This window comes from Stegodyphus dumicola, chromosome 1 (genome assembly GCF_044657685.1).
Source record: "Stegodyphus dumicola isolate Sdum_Otavi_A_Nest chromosome 1, ASM4465768v1".
NCBI lineage: Eukaryota > Metazoa > Arthropoda > Arachnida > Araneae > Eresidae > Stegodyphus > Stegodyphus dumicola.
In genome coordinates this window covers 193,586,721-193,602,605 of record NC_140768.1, presented here as the reverse complement: position 1 = coordinate 193,602,605, position 15,885 = coordinate 193,586,721, and the positions used below count along the sequence as shown (strand labels likewise).

At 34.7% G+C, this 15,885-nt stretch overlaps 1 protein-coding gene across 9 annotated transcripts in view; it reads left to right on the top strand.

The window, feature by feature from the left end:
- Positions 1-15,885, top strand: part of LOC118199605 (carbohydrate sulfotransferase 1-like) — a 190,080-nt gene that overhangs the window by 124,222 nt on the left and 49,973 nt on the right. For 5 of the 9 annotated variants that reach the window (XM_085824388.1, XM_085824422.1, XM_085824413.1 and 2 more), the window contains exon 2: positions 8,640-8,803. In XM_085824388.1, coding sequence (XP_085680514.1) covers positions 8,641-8,803 — 163 coding nt within the window. In that variant the 5' untranslated portion in view covers position 8,640. Of the gene's footprint in view, positions 1-4,858; positions 5,099-8,639; positions 8,804-15,885 lie in introns of all 9 variants that reach the window. The other 4 variants (XM_085824396.1, XM_085824403.1, XM_085824406.1 and 1 more) reach the window with 1 other exon arrangement.

Sequence of the window (15,885 nt, the reverse complement as noted above, 5' to 3'; positions counted from 1 at the left end):
ATATCATCTCATTACCTCAAAAACGTTCCTTTTAACCAGCAGAAAACAATTATAAATAAAATTGATGGTTGGGTGATAGGGAATGTAGAGTCTCCAGGTCTCTATTAAACTTTTGCTTTAAGCGTGAATAAGAAACGAATGCAGATAATCTACGAAAAATTTCATGAAGAAGGAATCCAAATGTATAGCCACCGGCGATTTTATTCACCAGGAAAAAAATCCCGAAGTCCTTCTTATAGAAGTAGATATACTTATAGTTGCAAAAATATACATTACGTTATGAACAATGTAAGTTATCATAAGAACATTGGAGAATCTCTTTCAATGCTTTAATCGAAGGCTACGAAAAATAAACTGCTATAAACGTGCATATTTATGAATAAACTAGAAATATACATATATAAATCAGTACATAGATGCGAATAAATTAAAAATATACATACCTTGTATTCAATTCCACGTTCGTATTATTCAACCACCACATGTATTCAAAACGTGGGAAGAGGTAAAAACATGCTGTCGCGCTTGCGTGGAATGCTTTGCTTTGATTGGCTGTAACATATTGCCAGAAAGTGGTAAAAACTTGAACCGTTCTTGCAGTTTCCCCATTTATTGGAGCAGTTAAAAATACAAGTGAACCATCTTTTGGTTCATCCCCGAATGTTGAACCATTAAATGGTGTAACATTGCACTGAAATTTTTTACAGTGTAATCGTAGGGAGAAAAGTTTGTTTATCATCACAAAAATTAAATATACTTAAAGTATAGCTGATGAAAATTCCAGGGCGAAACAGAATGAGGGTATGAGTAGGTGGAAACAAAAAATGAGGGGCATCTTGGTGAGGAAGAACGTTCTCTTTAATCGCGGCTCTCTGCTGATATAATTAAAGCCATCAAGCAAATGTGTATCAGGGGTAAAATGAGTCTTGCATCTGACTCCTAAGAATGAATGTAAAGCTGCTGTTTACGCTTTCAGGCACATTAGTGGATATTATGGGAAGACGATGTCAGTATTTCACTCTTATTGTACTCGCTATCATTTAACGCACATTTAAGAAAATAAATTTTCCTTCCTGCGAGAATAACTAACTGTAGGCATCGATAACAATACACTAGATACGATGGCATGGCGAGAAATGAGGTTACCATATAATATTCAAGATGAATAAATACATAAACTAGATAACCATATATAATATTCAAGATGAATAAATACATAAACCCTGTTACTACTAATTAAAAATACAAATATTAAATGCAATTAAGAAAAAGAAATTCCATTTCGAGTATTTTCGTACATTAGGCATAATGCAAAGTGTACCATGTAAAACAAATATGAAATATAGCATAGTCGATACAAAATTCATAACCACTGTTAATATTAATTTACAAATATAAATACATATGTGGAAAAAGGAATTCAACTTTTCGTACACTAGGCATATTTTCTGGCATAGTCATCTGTTACAGCTTTTAGTTCCTGCCGCGCAAGCCTGTTATGTTTTAGGTTCTGAAACCTTTGTGATCAGAAATTTGTGTTTGGCTGCTTTAGCCTGATGTTTGTTAAATGTGAGCGGGAGAACGCACAGTGGCTAATGATGCTGACTGCCTTAACGATGGGCTGGGGTTCGAATCCCAGAGAAGACATAGGTATTTGTAAGCGTATAGTTTATGTGCGTCAAGGGGCAATGGTGAATTTCTGGTGTTCCACCCACATCTACCTGTACCTGTACGGTCACTGGCGTCCTTCAGATTAATTTTGCCATTAGAAAGAACCTTAGCACACTCTGTTCAAATTGTAAAAGTAAATTTTTTTGTGCATTAAAAAATTTATCTTCATCGATTCGTTCTTGTTAGAACAACTATGTCGTTTAATAGGAGGAAGTGGTACGATTGAAAAAAAAATAGAAAAGAAAAGAAACAGTAATATTGGTAACAATAATCTAAATGAATCAGACGAATTTCTCCGAGAATTCAAAAAACTCAAATAGAACTGACACTGTGTAATTAATTGTTTAACACGATGCATGACTCCAGAGAAACCACCACTGAGCTTCTTCAGTTCTCTGAAATGTCCCCGTTAATTATTTCAGCATTATTCTTTTTTAATAGGCAATCAAAGCATGCGCAAGCGCGTTTCAAACCACTGCATTCTGATTTCTTACTTCCCCGTCAAATGATCATAGCTATAGTTTGCTTTTGCTTGCTTGTGTCCTTATTGTTTGCGATTCTAACTGTAAGGACTTCCTGCTGGGAAGCCAACTGTAAGGACTTCCTGCTGGAAAGCTAATCTTGATGGCCATAAAACGCATTTTACTTCTAAAGAAAAAATAATATATACATAACAAAAACATAATATATATATATATATATACATGTGTGTGTGTGTGTGTGTGTGTAGTTAAGTACTTCCATAATAAATCCACTTTATAACAAACTCCAGGATATAACGAGCGAACGTTTTGGTCCCACCCACGGACTGCAGTTTTCTATACACTTAATGTTAGTTTATATGGCTATTGCAAACTTTCAATTTATGAACTTAATTTCAAGTCTTAACTAATGAATTAGTAACCCTTAAATTCATCCATATTTGTGATGTCAGGATTTCATGCATTTTAGAATCAAGGAAAGCACTTTCACTTTATTGTTTATTTCATATTCAAGCTTCATTTCCTGCGTTCTAAACAAAGGCTATGCTAAACAGATGTAACACCTTGTTCTTGAAGAACCAGGACACAATAAGCATATGTTAGGAGACTGTATGGCCGTGATTTCTGAGTGAAAGAACTCGAATGGGTTCTTCTATTGGGCTGTGACGAAGCCTTGCTCGAAGATGATGCTATAGTGGAAATTTTGATTTTTTTTTTTTTTTTTTTTAATTATTCACGGAAAGAATAAGAAATGAATAGCTTCTTATCAAACTCGGGTTTTACAACTGGTTCGTCTTTTAGGGAATAATATTTTTTATCCTTATCGACTTTCAGTGTCAAAAAGCTGTCTATGTTCTGTCTTCTGCATTTGCTTTCTATGTAAGGGTGAAAATTCAAGTATTATTTTCAAACTCTTATCTTTTTTTAAGATTTAGGATATTTTTTATGAATTTGCAAACTTAGACATCTTGGAAGACATTATGGCATTCTCATTTTACATTTAGATTCACATTAGTGCTGAAATTGTTTCCCATTTTTCATATTTTTCAGTATTGGGAAAATTTACATATTCTTTTCACTCTCTACTCCGAAAATTGTCGCTGTCCAGAACTGCGGTGTATGCCGAGTGGCAAAACATAAAGCGTTCTATAATATTACATGTAAGGTTATAGAGACATTTAAGTTATTTCGAAGCAGGAGAGATGAAAAATGAGCAATACCCTCTCCGGGACTCGTACCACGGACCTCTCGAATACGCGCCGAGCGTGCTGACCATTACATCACAAAGGCATGCTAAGAAGGCGGGAGAAATACCTTATATACTATCTCTTTCAAAAGGCGACTGAGGATTAGGGGACTCAATTGCCAAATCCTGGTGGTGAAGAATCATCGTCCACCACTTTATTTTAGTTCGGGCGCCACCGTAGAGACATTAGGTTATTTCGAAACATTAGAGATGAAAAAATGAGCAATGCCTTCGCCGGGACTCGAACCACGGACCTCTCGAATACGCGCTCAGCGTGCTGACCATTACATCACGATGGCATGTTAAGAAGGCGCGAGGTGAGCGTTATTCGAGAAGTACAGAATGGATGTAGTCAAGTCGATATCTGCCAGAAATACAGTTTTTCCTAATTTACAACTGGTATGCAAGTGGAAAACCGAGACAAAGTAATATCTAACCATAGAGGAAAAAAAAATTTAGATTCTAGGAAGAATATTTATAAAGATCAGGCTTCAGCTAGGGTTTTCAGCGCGTGGGGATAGATGAAAATTTTGATCCCCCACCTCTTTGCTAAGAATGGAAAACGTTTCATTCTAAAATTTCGTAACATAAATTTGGCGCCCCGTGTATGCTGCGCCCGGAAACAGATTCCCCCCTTGCCCCACCCCAATTACGCCACTGCCGAGTGTGAAGGAGGATTCTGAAATGATTCACTATCCAAAGAAAGAGCTAAAGGAGCATTCTGAAATGATTCACTATTTAAAGAAACGGCAGTCTTGCATTGTCTACACAAATTGCTAATCATAAAATATATATTTAAATAAAGATGTGTAATTAGAGAGATATGACTAACTATGATTAAACCATTACTTTTTCGCTAAGTAATTTATCGTGTAAATTTATTAACATACAGTGAAACTGAAAAGCAACGTAAACGAAATGTAATAATTTAATAATTCCACGAGATAATAGCTGTAATTTACCTTTATTTTATTTTATTTTTTATTTTATTTTATTTTATTTTTAAGTTAGAATTATTATTAATTTCTTTTGAGAGATGGAACATTGGTACCACACATTTTGAGATTTTTCAACAATTTTTACACCGTTTTGTAAGATGATCACGTTTTCCTTATCCGACTACGTATAGTGAATCAAACTTTCGGCCCCTTAAATATCGCTATTGCGGAATTCTACTGTATATATGTAAAACTTAAAGTTATATGGTTTTAGTTATATATATATATCTATAATAAAATTTAAAAATTAAAAATAAATTTTAGCCGTTATCATTTATAATCATGTGACTTAAAATAAATTCATGGATTATTAATAATGACAGATTTTAAAATAAAACTCTTGAACAAAAATTTTATTTTAAATTCATTTTAAATTTCTGTTCAAAAATATGTAATTTCTGTGCCATTACGTCAGTTTTTCTTTAAAATTCTGTTAACATCTGAATGTTTTTCTTTCACAGGCACCCACGGAGACTATGAAATTACTATGAAAATACACCTATGAAATTACTTTTTTTTTTTATTATTGCAACGTCGTAATCCCCCATGCTAATGCAAAGTGTCATAATGCGAGCGCCCAATTGCAGTGGAAGGTACTGGAATATCCATTTTACTGGCCAGATGCGAATTCTTATGACTATGATCTCTTCTCCAAAGTGAAAGAATCATTGCAAGGGATCCACTGCAGCAGTATAGAGAAGGTTATCCCGTCTTTAGGTTATCACTATGTAGTATTATCAAAAGTGCGCTTGCTGGTGGTTTATTACGCCTCATAGTAATTTATCAAAAGGGATAAACATGGCGGGCGATTATATTTAGTGATTGTAAACGTTTAAACCTATTGTAATAAAATGTTTTTAAAAAAAACCTTACACACGTGTTGCCATTACTTTTTATCCAAACCTTGTATGATAAAACGAAAAGCAGGAACACCCATTGCAGCCAGCCCGTTCGCCGGAATTTGAACTCCGGTCGAACTCTTAATGTTCAACTATCTTCTTGGGCCCTAAAGAAAAGGGAGTGCAGAATGAAAGCCATTACCAATTTGCTACAAACATTTCCGAGGTCAAAACTTAAAAAAGACAGCAGATTGCTTGCAAAAAAATAAAATAGTTGATTTGTTAATTGTCAAACATCATAAGCAGATGAATGATCATAATATGCGATGAAGCATGATTCATTTGATAACTTTTGTATTCCTGTCAAGGTAACATAGAATACGTGTGAAACGAATTCGGCGATTAGCTCACATCTGAATTCTTTAGCTCATACGCGATACAGCTCAGTTAAAACGATCCCTCAGATTGAGGGAGGTCTTCAAGAAGACAGGTTTTTCGGGTCGAGGTCAAAGATCGGCATAAAATCTTGTTTTCTTTATGAAACACTTTTGTTGCATAAAACGATGTCATCTGCAATTATTATTCCAAACCGGTTATGACGTAGTTTGTTAAGTAAATACGAATGCATGATTTCAGTACTCAGCAGAGCGCATGGCTGAGGACACTAAAGTAATCTTTCAAGGGCTCATCCCGCAGGAATTGCATCATCGACGCGAAAATTATTATTGATTATATTGTTACTTTGAAAGGATGGAAAAAGGGCAGGGGGGAATAAGAACCCTTTCATAGTGTTACAACAGTGCGGCAGAACTCCAAGTACTCGACCAGCTAGGATGACTATAACTATCCAAAGAATCGAAAAACCAGAAAACTGGACTGCTAATTGTTTTGTCTAAGTTAAATGTTTATTTTCTGCAACACAAGCTTGTAATTATTATATTTTTCATTTTTCTTAGTATTTTTACCAAAGGTTTCAGACTTAGGGGAAAAAGGAACTCTTGTAAAAGTTGCATAGTTTTAGTCAAATGCTCTAAAACTGGGAAAATATTAGGTTTAGTTACTGCAACATACTTAAGTTTAAATAAAAACTTATATTTGATTTAAAAATAGTCATGGTGGTATCATAAAGGACGGATTTTAAATGAATGTAATCATTCTTTAGCAACATCATTTCTTATATTCATCCTTTCTCTTTTCCTTAAAATCCTGTTAACGCCTCAATAATATAATACCCTTCTTTTATTTTCGTTCTACTATTTTACTGCACTATTAGTTAGTATTTCGTTCTACTATTTTATTCTACTGCTTTTATTTTTCGTTCTATATTCGTTTTATTTTATTTAAACTGTTTAAAGATTCTGTGATATTCGAAATTTTTTTAAACCTTTCTAATGCATTTAATTAAAACCGTATAAAATGATTCATCGAGTTTCAAATTGTTGTATTTCGTAAAGCACTGCGAATAAAAAAATTAGTATTGCAATCAAATGAAGTAAAATTTTAATCGTTGTGCTATAAATGTGAAATGTGCTCCTTTCTTATTAACGACACACCTAAGCAGCACTGAAATTGTACTCACACGTAACAGAACATTTCCCGTCGATGATCACCAAAGCTAGCTAACTATAAACGCGGTTCTGAACCTGCGTTAGCTGTATAGGCACATGCTTAGTGTCGAAATGTTTTGTTTTGTTAGGGCGCAGCCCGGTCAACCTTGCAAAACAAATTTTGCCCTATGACCCTATACGGGCTACGCCAAGTGTGGAAGTGTTAACTGTGGGGCTACCTGAAACTTATTCTCTATTATACCCCCAAAAGGAAATAATTATTGGGCATAATATCGGGAGACCTTGGTGGCCATTTGAGTATGTTCTATTATTTTCCCCGTGTCAATGTATATTTCACTATGTCATTGAGGTGTGGCTCTATCTAATTGAATATGAAATTATCGGAATCGTCCTTTCTTTGAGGACGAAGCATATCTAAAACGCGATCGCAGTAATCTTGAAAATATGGAGGCGGGACCATACGTCATTGTCTATGGAAAAGTGCAGGATGCGATTAGTTTTAGCGAATCTCGATTCTGTTCAGAAACTGCGTGATAATTTACCGTGCGCCACAAGACTGTGATTCATATATTGAGATGATTTATCATTCCTCGCAAATTAAACATCTCTCGTTACTGAAGCTGGACGGCTTCTTGCATTGTGATTTTCCCAGTGGCCGCAAGGGTATAGCTGATGCAATGTGGCCTGCATCAGGCGCTGGGTTTCGGTGGTCGGTGCGAGGCGTTTCTGTGGCCTCAGTGACCTTGGCATGTTTCACTAGACACAGGTGGACGTGGCGCTATATCAATTAACCCTAATGGTAGAGGGATGGTGCCCACGTCCTCCGTCACATGTCGCATGTCGCATGCATTGTGATTTTAAAATTCGTATTTCTTGATATTTTCATCTGACTGTAAATGTTGTGTAAATACTCGCAAATGGTATATGATATCAATTGAAATCACTGTTGCAAAATATTTTAAATAGCTGGCTGTAGAATCTCAAGTTGTGGCTAATGCTATTTGTTTAATTTTGTGAACTATGCGCCAAATTTTCTTCACTGTTTCTAAGAGTTTGTGTAATTTCTGGGGCTTCATCTATACAGGTATCGTACCGCTAGCAAAGATAAAGTTGTAATTCAGATGACATGGCAGCTATTCTCATGTAGGTTGTTCTTTTTTTTCTCGCCAAACATATTTGAATTTTCAGACGGTTATAGACATGGTACTAATGTGTAAAATTTTCGGATTCCGAAAAAATAATTATACAAATTATAATACAATTATATAATTATTAGGGTGGGAAACCGGAAACTCTTGGTTTGAGATTGAAACTAATACTAGGAAATATACAATGCTATTTACTAGTTTTGTTTCTCTTTCCGGTGTCTTATTTCTTGTACAGACTACCAAAGAAATCGTAACTGTGCTTCAGTAATTGTTTCCCTGTCTTGCGATTTTTTTTTTTTAAAGGAGAAGACTTCGATGAATGGTATGTGCTTTAGACTTATCTATATAACTACTTTCTCTGGTGCAACTGCTCACTCATGAACTTAGAAACATAAGTTAGTAACATTACAGGAAAAATTATTGTAGTTACACCAATCAGCATAGTCCAAACTGGGCTATGTACAATTTACTTGGTTACTAAAAACACTTAGGTTACTAAAAAAATTGTTCAAATTACATGCTTTTAATTAAATGCACTAAAAAGTGAACAAATAGGTTTTTTTTTTTTTTTTTTTTTTTTTTTTTTAAGTCATCACTTTTTAATCCTTTCATTTGAATTGATTGAATTGTTACGGTTAGGAATTTGATCCAAAACGTTCTGAACTTGTGCTCAATTTTATGTTTCAGAATGCTCGAAATCATGGCCAGCTCTCGAAGGTTTCTACTTGTACTTCTACTTGCATCTATCACTTGTGTTGTTGTGGTTCAGGTCACGATGGACGGTTGGAATGTGGGCGGAAATCCTTTTCCTGAAACAGAGAGTCTCAACACGAGCGGTAATGATAAAAATGGTAGGGTAAATTTCTTTCTAAAATTGATTTCTTAGCTGTTAACTATTTAATGAGTTTACTTGCAGTAGAAAAGGTGAGTAGTTCCATTTGTCATCGGCTGTTGAATGATTTGAGTTGTGGATGAAATGTTGCAGATATAATCCCGTTTATTGTTGGCTACTGGAGGTTCTGTACTTCCATCGTTCCCCATCGAACCTTGGATCATTGGGTTCATAGTCCATTGTACCTTAGAAAGCGTTCATTCTTAGGGACATAACTATCACAAATTTCAGTAACAGAGCTTCGTTGCTAGGTTAAAGGACCTCATCACGTCGTCAAAAACGTACATGGCTTAAAATTTTCAGATTTCCAAAGCAAAAACTGGGATAAGGGAAAAGAAAACTGCCAATGATAGCAAAATACTTGATGTTATTTGACTGCCGTGAAACTCTTAAATCTTATCATCCATGTTAGACCGAAGAAAAGTTCCACGTTTGAGAGAGAAAATTTAAATCTTATGATATTTGTGTTAAAATATGGAATTGCCTAACATTTTGGAATGGTAAAAGCACACCTTTTTCACGCGAAAGAGACGAAAAGGAGAAAAAAACAGTAATTTAGAATTCGGTGATTTAGCATGTTCGCCGTTTCAGAATTCAATGGACATTTGGGTGACATTAAGTACGCGTAAAATAACTTTTTCTCCGAGTAGCTGTTGTTTAGATTGTAAATCCCCAGATTTTCTCAACAATGTAAATATTACTATGATGTTTAGAACATGTAAATTTGACATTAGTCGCAGTGCGAAAGCAATCGTATACTCAAACGGACCAAGAGCACGCACAAAACATGTAGCTAAGCACGATGTCGCCCTTGGATAAAATAATAAATACATGAAGTGATGGATAAAATAATAAATACATGAAGTTTTGATTTTCATACCAGATGCATATAAATTTTCCGCAACATAATGTGTTGCAATAGACTTTTCTTTCGTACCATCTGTGTCAGTTGCCCTACTCAAAAAAAGAATTTTATAGGAAAGCATTAGCTTCTTCTGTTGCAAACGTAGCCAATCATAGCCGCGCGTTTCTCTAGAAACAGCTGACACATCGCATAACCGAAAAATGAATAAAAAGATTCATGTATGTTGAATTTCAAAATTAAATTTAATTGGATGATTTTAGTTGGTATGACTGTTTTTTAATGGACTGAGCATGCTTCTCTAAGACCAACAGATGTTTCAATATGATAAATTAAAAATTAAATTGAAATAGGAATAGTCCTTCAGAACTTAATTTGCTCAGGGATGCCTTATGAATAAAACCAAATTTAACACACAGGAAAACAAATCTGCAATAACTGCAATTTTATCAGAAGAATTTGAAAACAGATTTCAAGATTCCAGAAAACTCCAATTGCGTTCAGTGTATTTGATGCTCCCTTCTAAGTTATCATCAAAGTTATTTGCGAATTTGAATGTGGAATGTGTAGAGTTGAATTTTGCCATATAAAGAAACTTGACTAAGGACACATTCGTAAATTTTATCTATCTGAAGAAACGTGCTCATAACGTAATGAACAATCCATCTTCATGTCAGCTCTTTTTTAGAGCATATTTATGAGCAATTTTTTCCCATATGAAGCATGCAGAAAATAAAATAAATATAAAAATATCAGATGAACAATTTCTCTGCATTTTTTTCCGATTGCCACCTTCTATATGAAACTATTTATATAGGGCTATGTTTAAGAAATTCACATTTAAATGTTTAGTCAGATTTTCCCACTAATAAATGTCTTTTCGAATAGTAAGTAAATGTATTCTTAACTGATGCAGTAGCTATGTAAATTATTATACATTTTGGCCCTTAGTCAGCTCTAAATTCTGGACACCACATGACTTCTTTGTACGGCCTATAAAATTATATACAATTTTTGCTGCACTTCATTTAAAAATTTATGTCTCCGAATTTCATTAGAGATATACTTCTCACAACACGTCAAGGCAAAAATACATAAAAACTGGAAACAGCTTTATTAAAAATTGTAAAATACAGAAAAACATAAATCACCAAATACAGTTAAAACCAGGTAAAAAATATCTGACGTGAACACCATATAACTTCCTTGTAAAGCCTATTAAATTATACAAATTTTTTGCTTCGTTTCATTTATTTACTCGAATTTCATTAGAGATAAATTTCTCATTCAATTAATTCAGTTCTCACTTCGCAATAAGGCAGAAATACATAAAAACTCAAAGCATCTTCATTAAAAATTTTAAAATACAGAAAAACCTAAAACACCGAAGAAAGTTAAAAACAGTATTTTTTTTATTATTTATTTTTATTATTATTATTAAAATTAGAGTTTCTTTATTCTATGCAAAAATAAACAATTCGGCCAGCGCTCAGGAAGACAGTTTTTCGGTGTACACAATTGAAAGTTTATTTTTGGTCCCACTCGGCAAAAAGACACTGAAGTAGATGCACAAACTGACATAATTCACTATTCTACTAAGAATTTCAAATGTAAACAAATGGCGGCCTCGTTAAGCTTAACACAACTTAAAGGTACAAAAATCTTAACCGGAATTTAAGAACAACATAATTCAATCATTTTTAAAGCAAAAAAAATGCACAATTTACCGACATATAAGAATAAAAAACTGGGCTCACCGAGCCGGGTAACAGAGTGGGTTTATCTCTCTCTTTATATATATACATTTTATAACAAAAAAAATCGACGTACCAAGAAGGAGTTATCCGATGGAGACAAAAACTGGTGGATAGGAAGACTATGTACAGAAGCGAAAATGATTAAAATTTCAGAACAATTGAATGATTTATTTCAGAGTTACATAGTTACAAAGTAAAGAGCTCAATAAGGTGTTGACCCACCTCTAGTCTGGATGCAAGCTGCCACACGCCGTGGCATAGACTGATAAAGCTCCCGGATTATCTCCTATGGTATTTCTTGCTAAATTTTCTCCAATTGTCGGACTAACTAAACAACATTTCCTGGTAGATGCAGTCGCCTTCCCATCATATCCCAGCATGCTCGATGGGGGAGAGATTTGGTGGGCCAAAGAAGTGTTTGACAAGCTGTAAGACAGTTCATAGGAACACGTGTCGTATGTGGTCTGGCATTATCTTGCTGAAAAATAAGGCCAGGGTACTGCAAAGAAACGGTAGCAAAACAGGTCTCAAAATGTCGTCGACGTACCGCTGTGCTGTAAATGTGCCTCTAATGATGACCAAAAGGGTCCGGCTATCAAGGGAAATGGCACCCCAGAGCTCATGGTTAAGAGCCTGTGTGGTTTGGAATAGTGAAAGCAGGATCGGCACACTGCTCTGGACGTCTCCAGACATGTCTTCGATAATTGTCAGGACACAGTTGAAAGCGGAATTTGTCGCTAAAGACTATACGTCCTCAGTCAGCATCATTCCAACCTAACTGAGCCAAGCACCACTGTAATCTGGCTCGACAGTGTGAAGACGTGAGTGGCAGGTGGCGTAACTGTCGGTACGAGCGCAGATTTCGCTGTATCAGCCGTTTGTGAATGGTTATTGTGGACGCTCGTGTGCAGGTCGCACGCCTGATGGTTGATAGCGATGAGTCAGGCGCTGTGACAGCTGATCTGACAATCACTCGGTCCTCCCGATCTGTTGTGGCCCTAGGTCGACCGCTACCATCAATGACGCTGAAATCTGCCATTGTCCGTTCATTCTTGGCTGCATTTTCTAATCGCCGCATCGCTTTGACTCATATGACGAGCGATTCTCCGATTTGCCCAACCTCTTTCAAACTGTGATAGTTGCTCGTAATGAGCTCGAGTACTGCGGCGAGGCATTTTTTCAATCGTTGAAAGGTATCCTAAATTGCAATGCAACAGAAATTTTTAACAACCATTCAAGAACAGCTCCTTATATACATCTGCTGGATGCGCAGTTCCGATGGTTTGGAGATCGCACTAGTCATTCATTGGACACCAAAGTTTAATCATTTGCATATTTGGTCAAAACATCTACACATATGAAATATCAAAGCAATCGAATGATTCCTTCTTAGTGCGTCGATTTTTTTCGTTATAAAGTGTATATTATATATACACGTTTGGTGGGACCAATTGCAAAAAAAAAAAAAAAAAAAAAAAAGGGGTGGAGATGAACAATTAGATATTATAGCAATCGCATATACAAAATTTCAACGCTCTGTCGCTAATCGTTATTTGAGACACATACATACGAAAGTACGCAGAGACATCACGGAAAAAATCCCATCTGAATCCATTTTACAATCCGTTTTGGAAAAACAGTCCTTTATTCTTCTGTACGTGCAGATGTCACGCAAAAAAATGTCTAAATTGATTCGAAAACGGCCAAAATGGACTGTTTCGCTGAAATGTGACATCCGAAAATTTTCGCGATTACAGTACTTCTTTTACTTCGTAGAAGGAAGTAAAAATAAATTGTTTTAATTTCTTTCCATATCTGTAAAGTAGATGCGAGCTACTTTCCCTTAAAATATCTTCCACAAAGGCATATCATTCTTAGACTGAAGTCCTTAGAGTGATGGACATGAGTGGAGGCACACTTTGCATTTTCTCAAAAACTGGGGGGGGGGGTAAATAATTATATTATTTACATAATATAATCTTTATGATTATATAATCTTTAGAATATTATAAAGATAACTACGAAATGTTAAATTAAAATTTTACCACAACCAGCCACATGTTAACGGTAAATAAAATGTGCTGCATAACCGTGGCCGTTGAAGGCCACGGTTTAATCCTCCGAAACAGGGATCTATGAATAACGCGTTCACCTTTTATCCTGATTATACACGGAAAACGCTCTAATCGCCCCAAACAGAAATTGGGATTTTAACTGTAATCAGTTTTGCAGGGAAGAAAGATATGATTTTTCTTCCTAACACTTTTATGAACTTTATAGCCGCGGCCAGAGGGCAATGCAATTCAAGCCGACGATCAGTTACAGAAACACTCGTCTTAGTGTGGATGATGTAAAATTCGACAACCCAACTGAAAGAAATTACAGCAATGAAGTCATGAAATCATTCTGTGGAGCAAAGAATCACATTTTACTATTGTAATCTAACGAGAGTATCGCTTTAGCCAATAGAATGTTTCCGCCTCTGATTTTGTTAATGTTTGATGGAGAAGTCAACGCTAGAGAACAGCTTGATGGTTCTTTTGTAACTGGATATATTAATGCTCTCAGTTATAACGATATTCTTGAGAATTCTATATTCTAAACTTTTTGGCAATGGTTCAAAGAACGCTTTTCCTAGTCAATATTTTACTTTCTTCAGAAAACAAGGGCCATGCAAGACTAGTTAGATTAGGTGCATATTGTGCATTGACTAGCCTTTTCAAAGTCCCAATCCCCCTATTATTAGATATTTATGGAATGATGTAGGATGTTGATTCTTATCAAACTCCTGCAGCATTATTTTAAAATATAGTGTAGAGCTCTTCTATTTTTCTGTCCAATTATTATAACAGCAAAGGAAAAGATCCGATGTAACTTCAAAAACTGAACAATGGTTTACATCATTGCCTCCTTAATAAGCATATTCGAGATAGGAAGATCATCGAAACAAACAACAGTATCAAAATGTCAATAATTAACAAAGAGAAAAAAAAAACAGAAAAATATAGTTCCAGCAATGCTAAGTTATATCTCTGTAGTCTTTTTAATACAGGACTGAATATTACAGATTCAGTTTTTAAAATACAAGATCCCGTGCGACTGAAAATACCCGACGTCGACGTTCCAAAGCAATAATAAAACTGCAAAATCGCTCGCTGTTCAAAGTATTTAGTAACTTAAATGCTCTAAACATTGAATACTTGGATTTACTGCCAAACTCAAAATGAAATGATTCTGATTTATTAAATTCCGCTGTTTCATAGTTTCATCTCAGGGAGAACCAAGGAAAGGGGGTACTGGAATGTTCTTCCATGATCATCATGACTTTTACAATGCTCGCAAAAACCTCGCGTCTGGAATTTGTCGCCAATTTGACAACAATTATCCCCTCAAGGCTAAATAGATTTTAACTAGTGATACCTGGGGAAAGGGTGATATTCCAGCGATTTACTAAATTCCAACTGTGATCTGCTCTGAATTCAACGAATTAACATATGATAAGCTAATTAAACGCATAAAAATACAATAATTACACATTTAATTAAAAGTAAAACAAAATGCAAAATTATGCACAAAACTACAATAAATATATGATACGAAGAAAATATACTATATGTATATGTGTGTGTGTAACGATGAATAAAAATAAAATTTAAAACTTACAAAACTGTAATAAAATAAAATGCATGAAAAAAGCCCAGAATCATTTTTCTTCCTTTCTCTGAAAATAACTGTTTCCTCTCCCAACTGATATTTCCAAAATAGGAACTTTTTTTACAAAGAGAATTATTTCTCTGTTTAATTTAATAAAACGAACTGTGCATTTTTAAATTCAAGACGACGAGTGTTTATGATAAAATGAATAAGCAGAGAAAATTGAAAGCTAATTACATTATAATTCTATTTATACAAATACGGAAGGAAAAATAATATAGAATTGAAATCATAAATGAGTATCAATTGCGTTTTTAAATTTTTTGTTTCTTAGAAAATGCATTGATAAATTCATATTTCTGCCTAAAGAAATGACAGTTTGTATATCACAGTAAATATAGAACATTATTTAAGTTTTTAGCCCAGAAAGCCTATTAATTTCGTTTTTGGCATTTTGCGTTGAAAACTTTAAATGTGGGTTCATTTTTCAAACTATTGCCAGCAAATATTACAGCCCTATATTATATTTAAACAAATTAAATAATGAAGAATCTGTATAAATGTACGCATGTTGCTCGCATTGTGATAAAACGACGGTACTTAAGAGTCATCAAATTTTGAATAACGTACGTTTCCACCCGAATATGGCCGTCTGGAATCCCAAATTTGGAACTTGTAATTGGTTTTTTTATCTATTTCATATTTTGTAAAACTTTAACGAATATTTGATTAATAAACTCAACGATTTGAAAGCAAGACTGTAAAGGA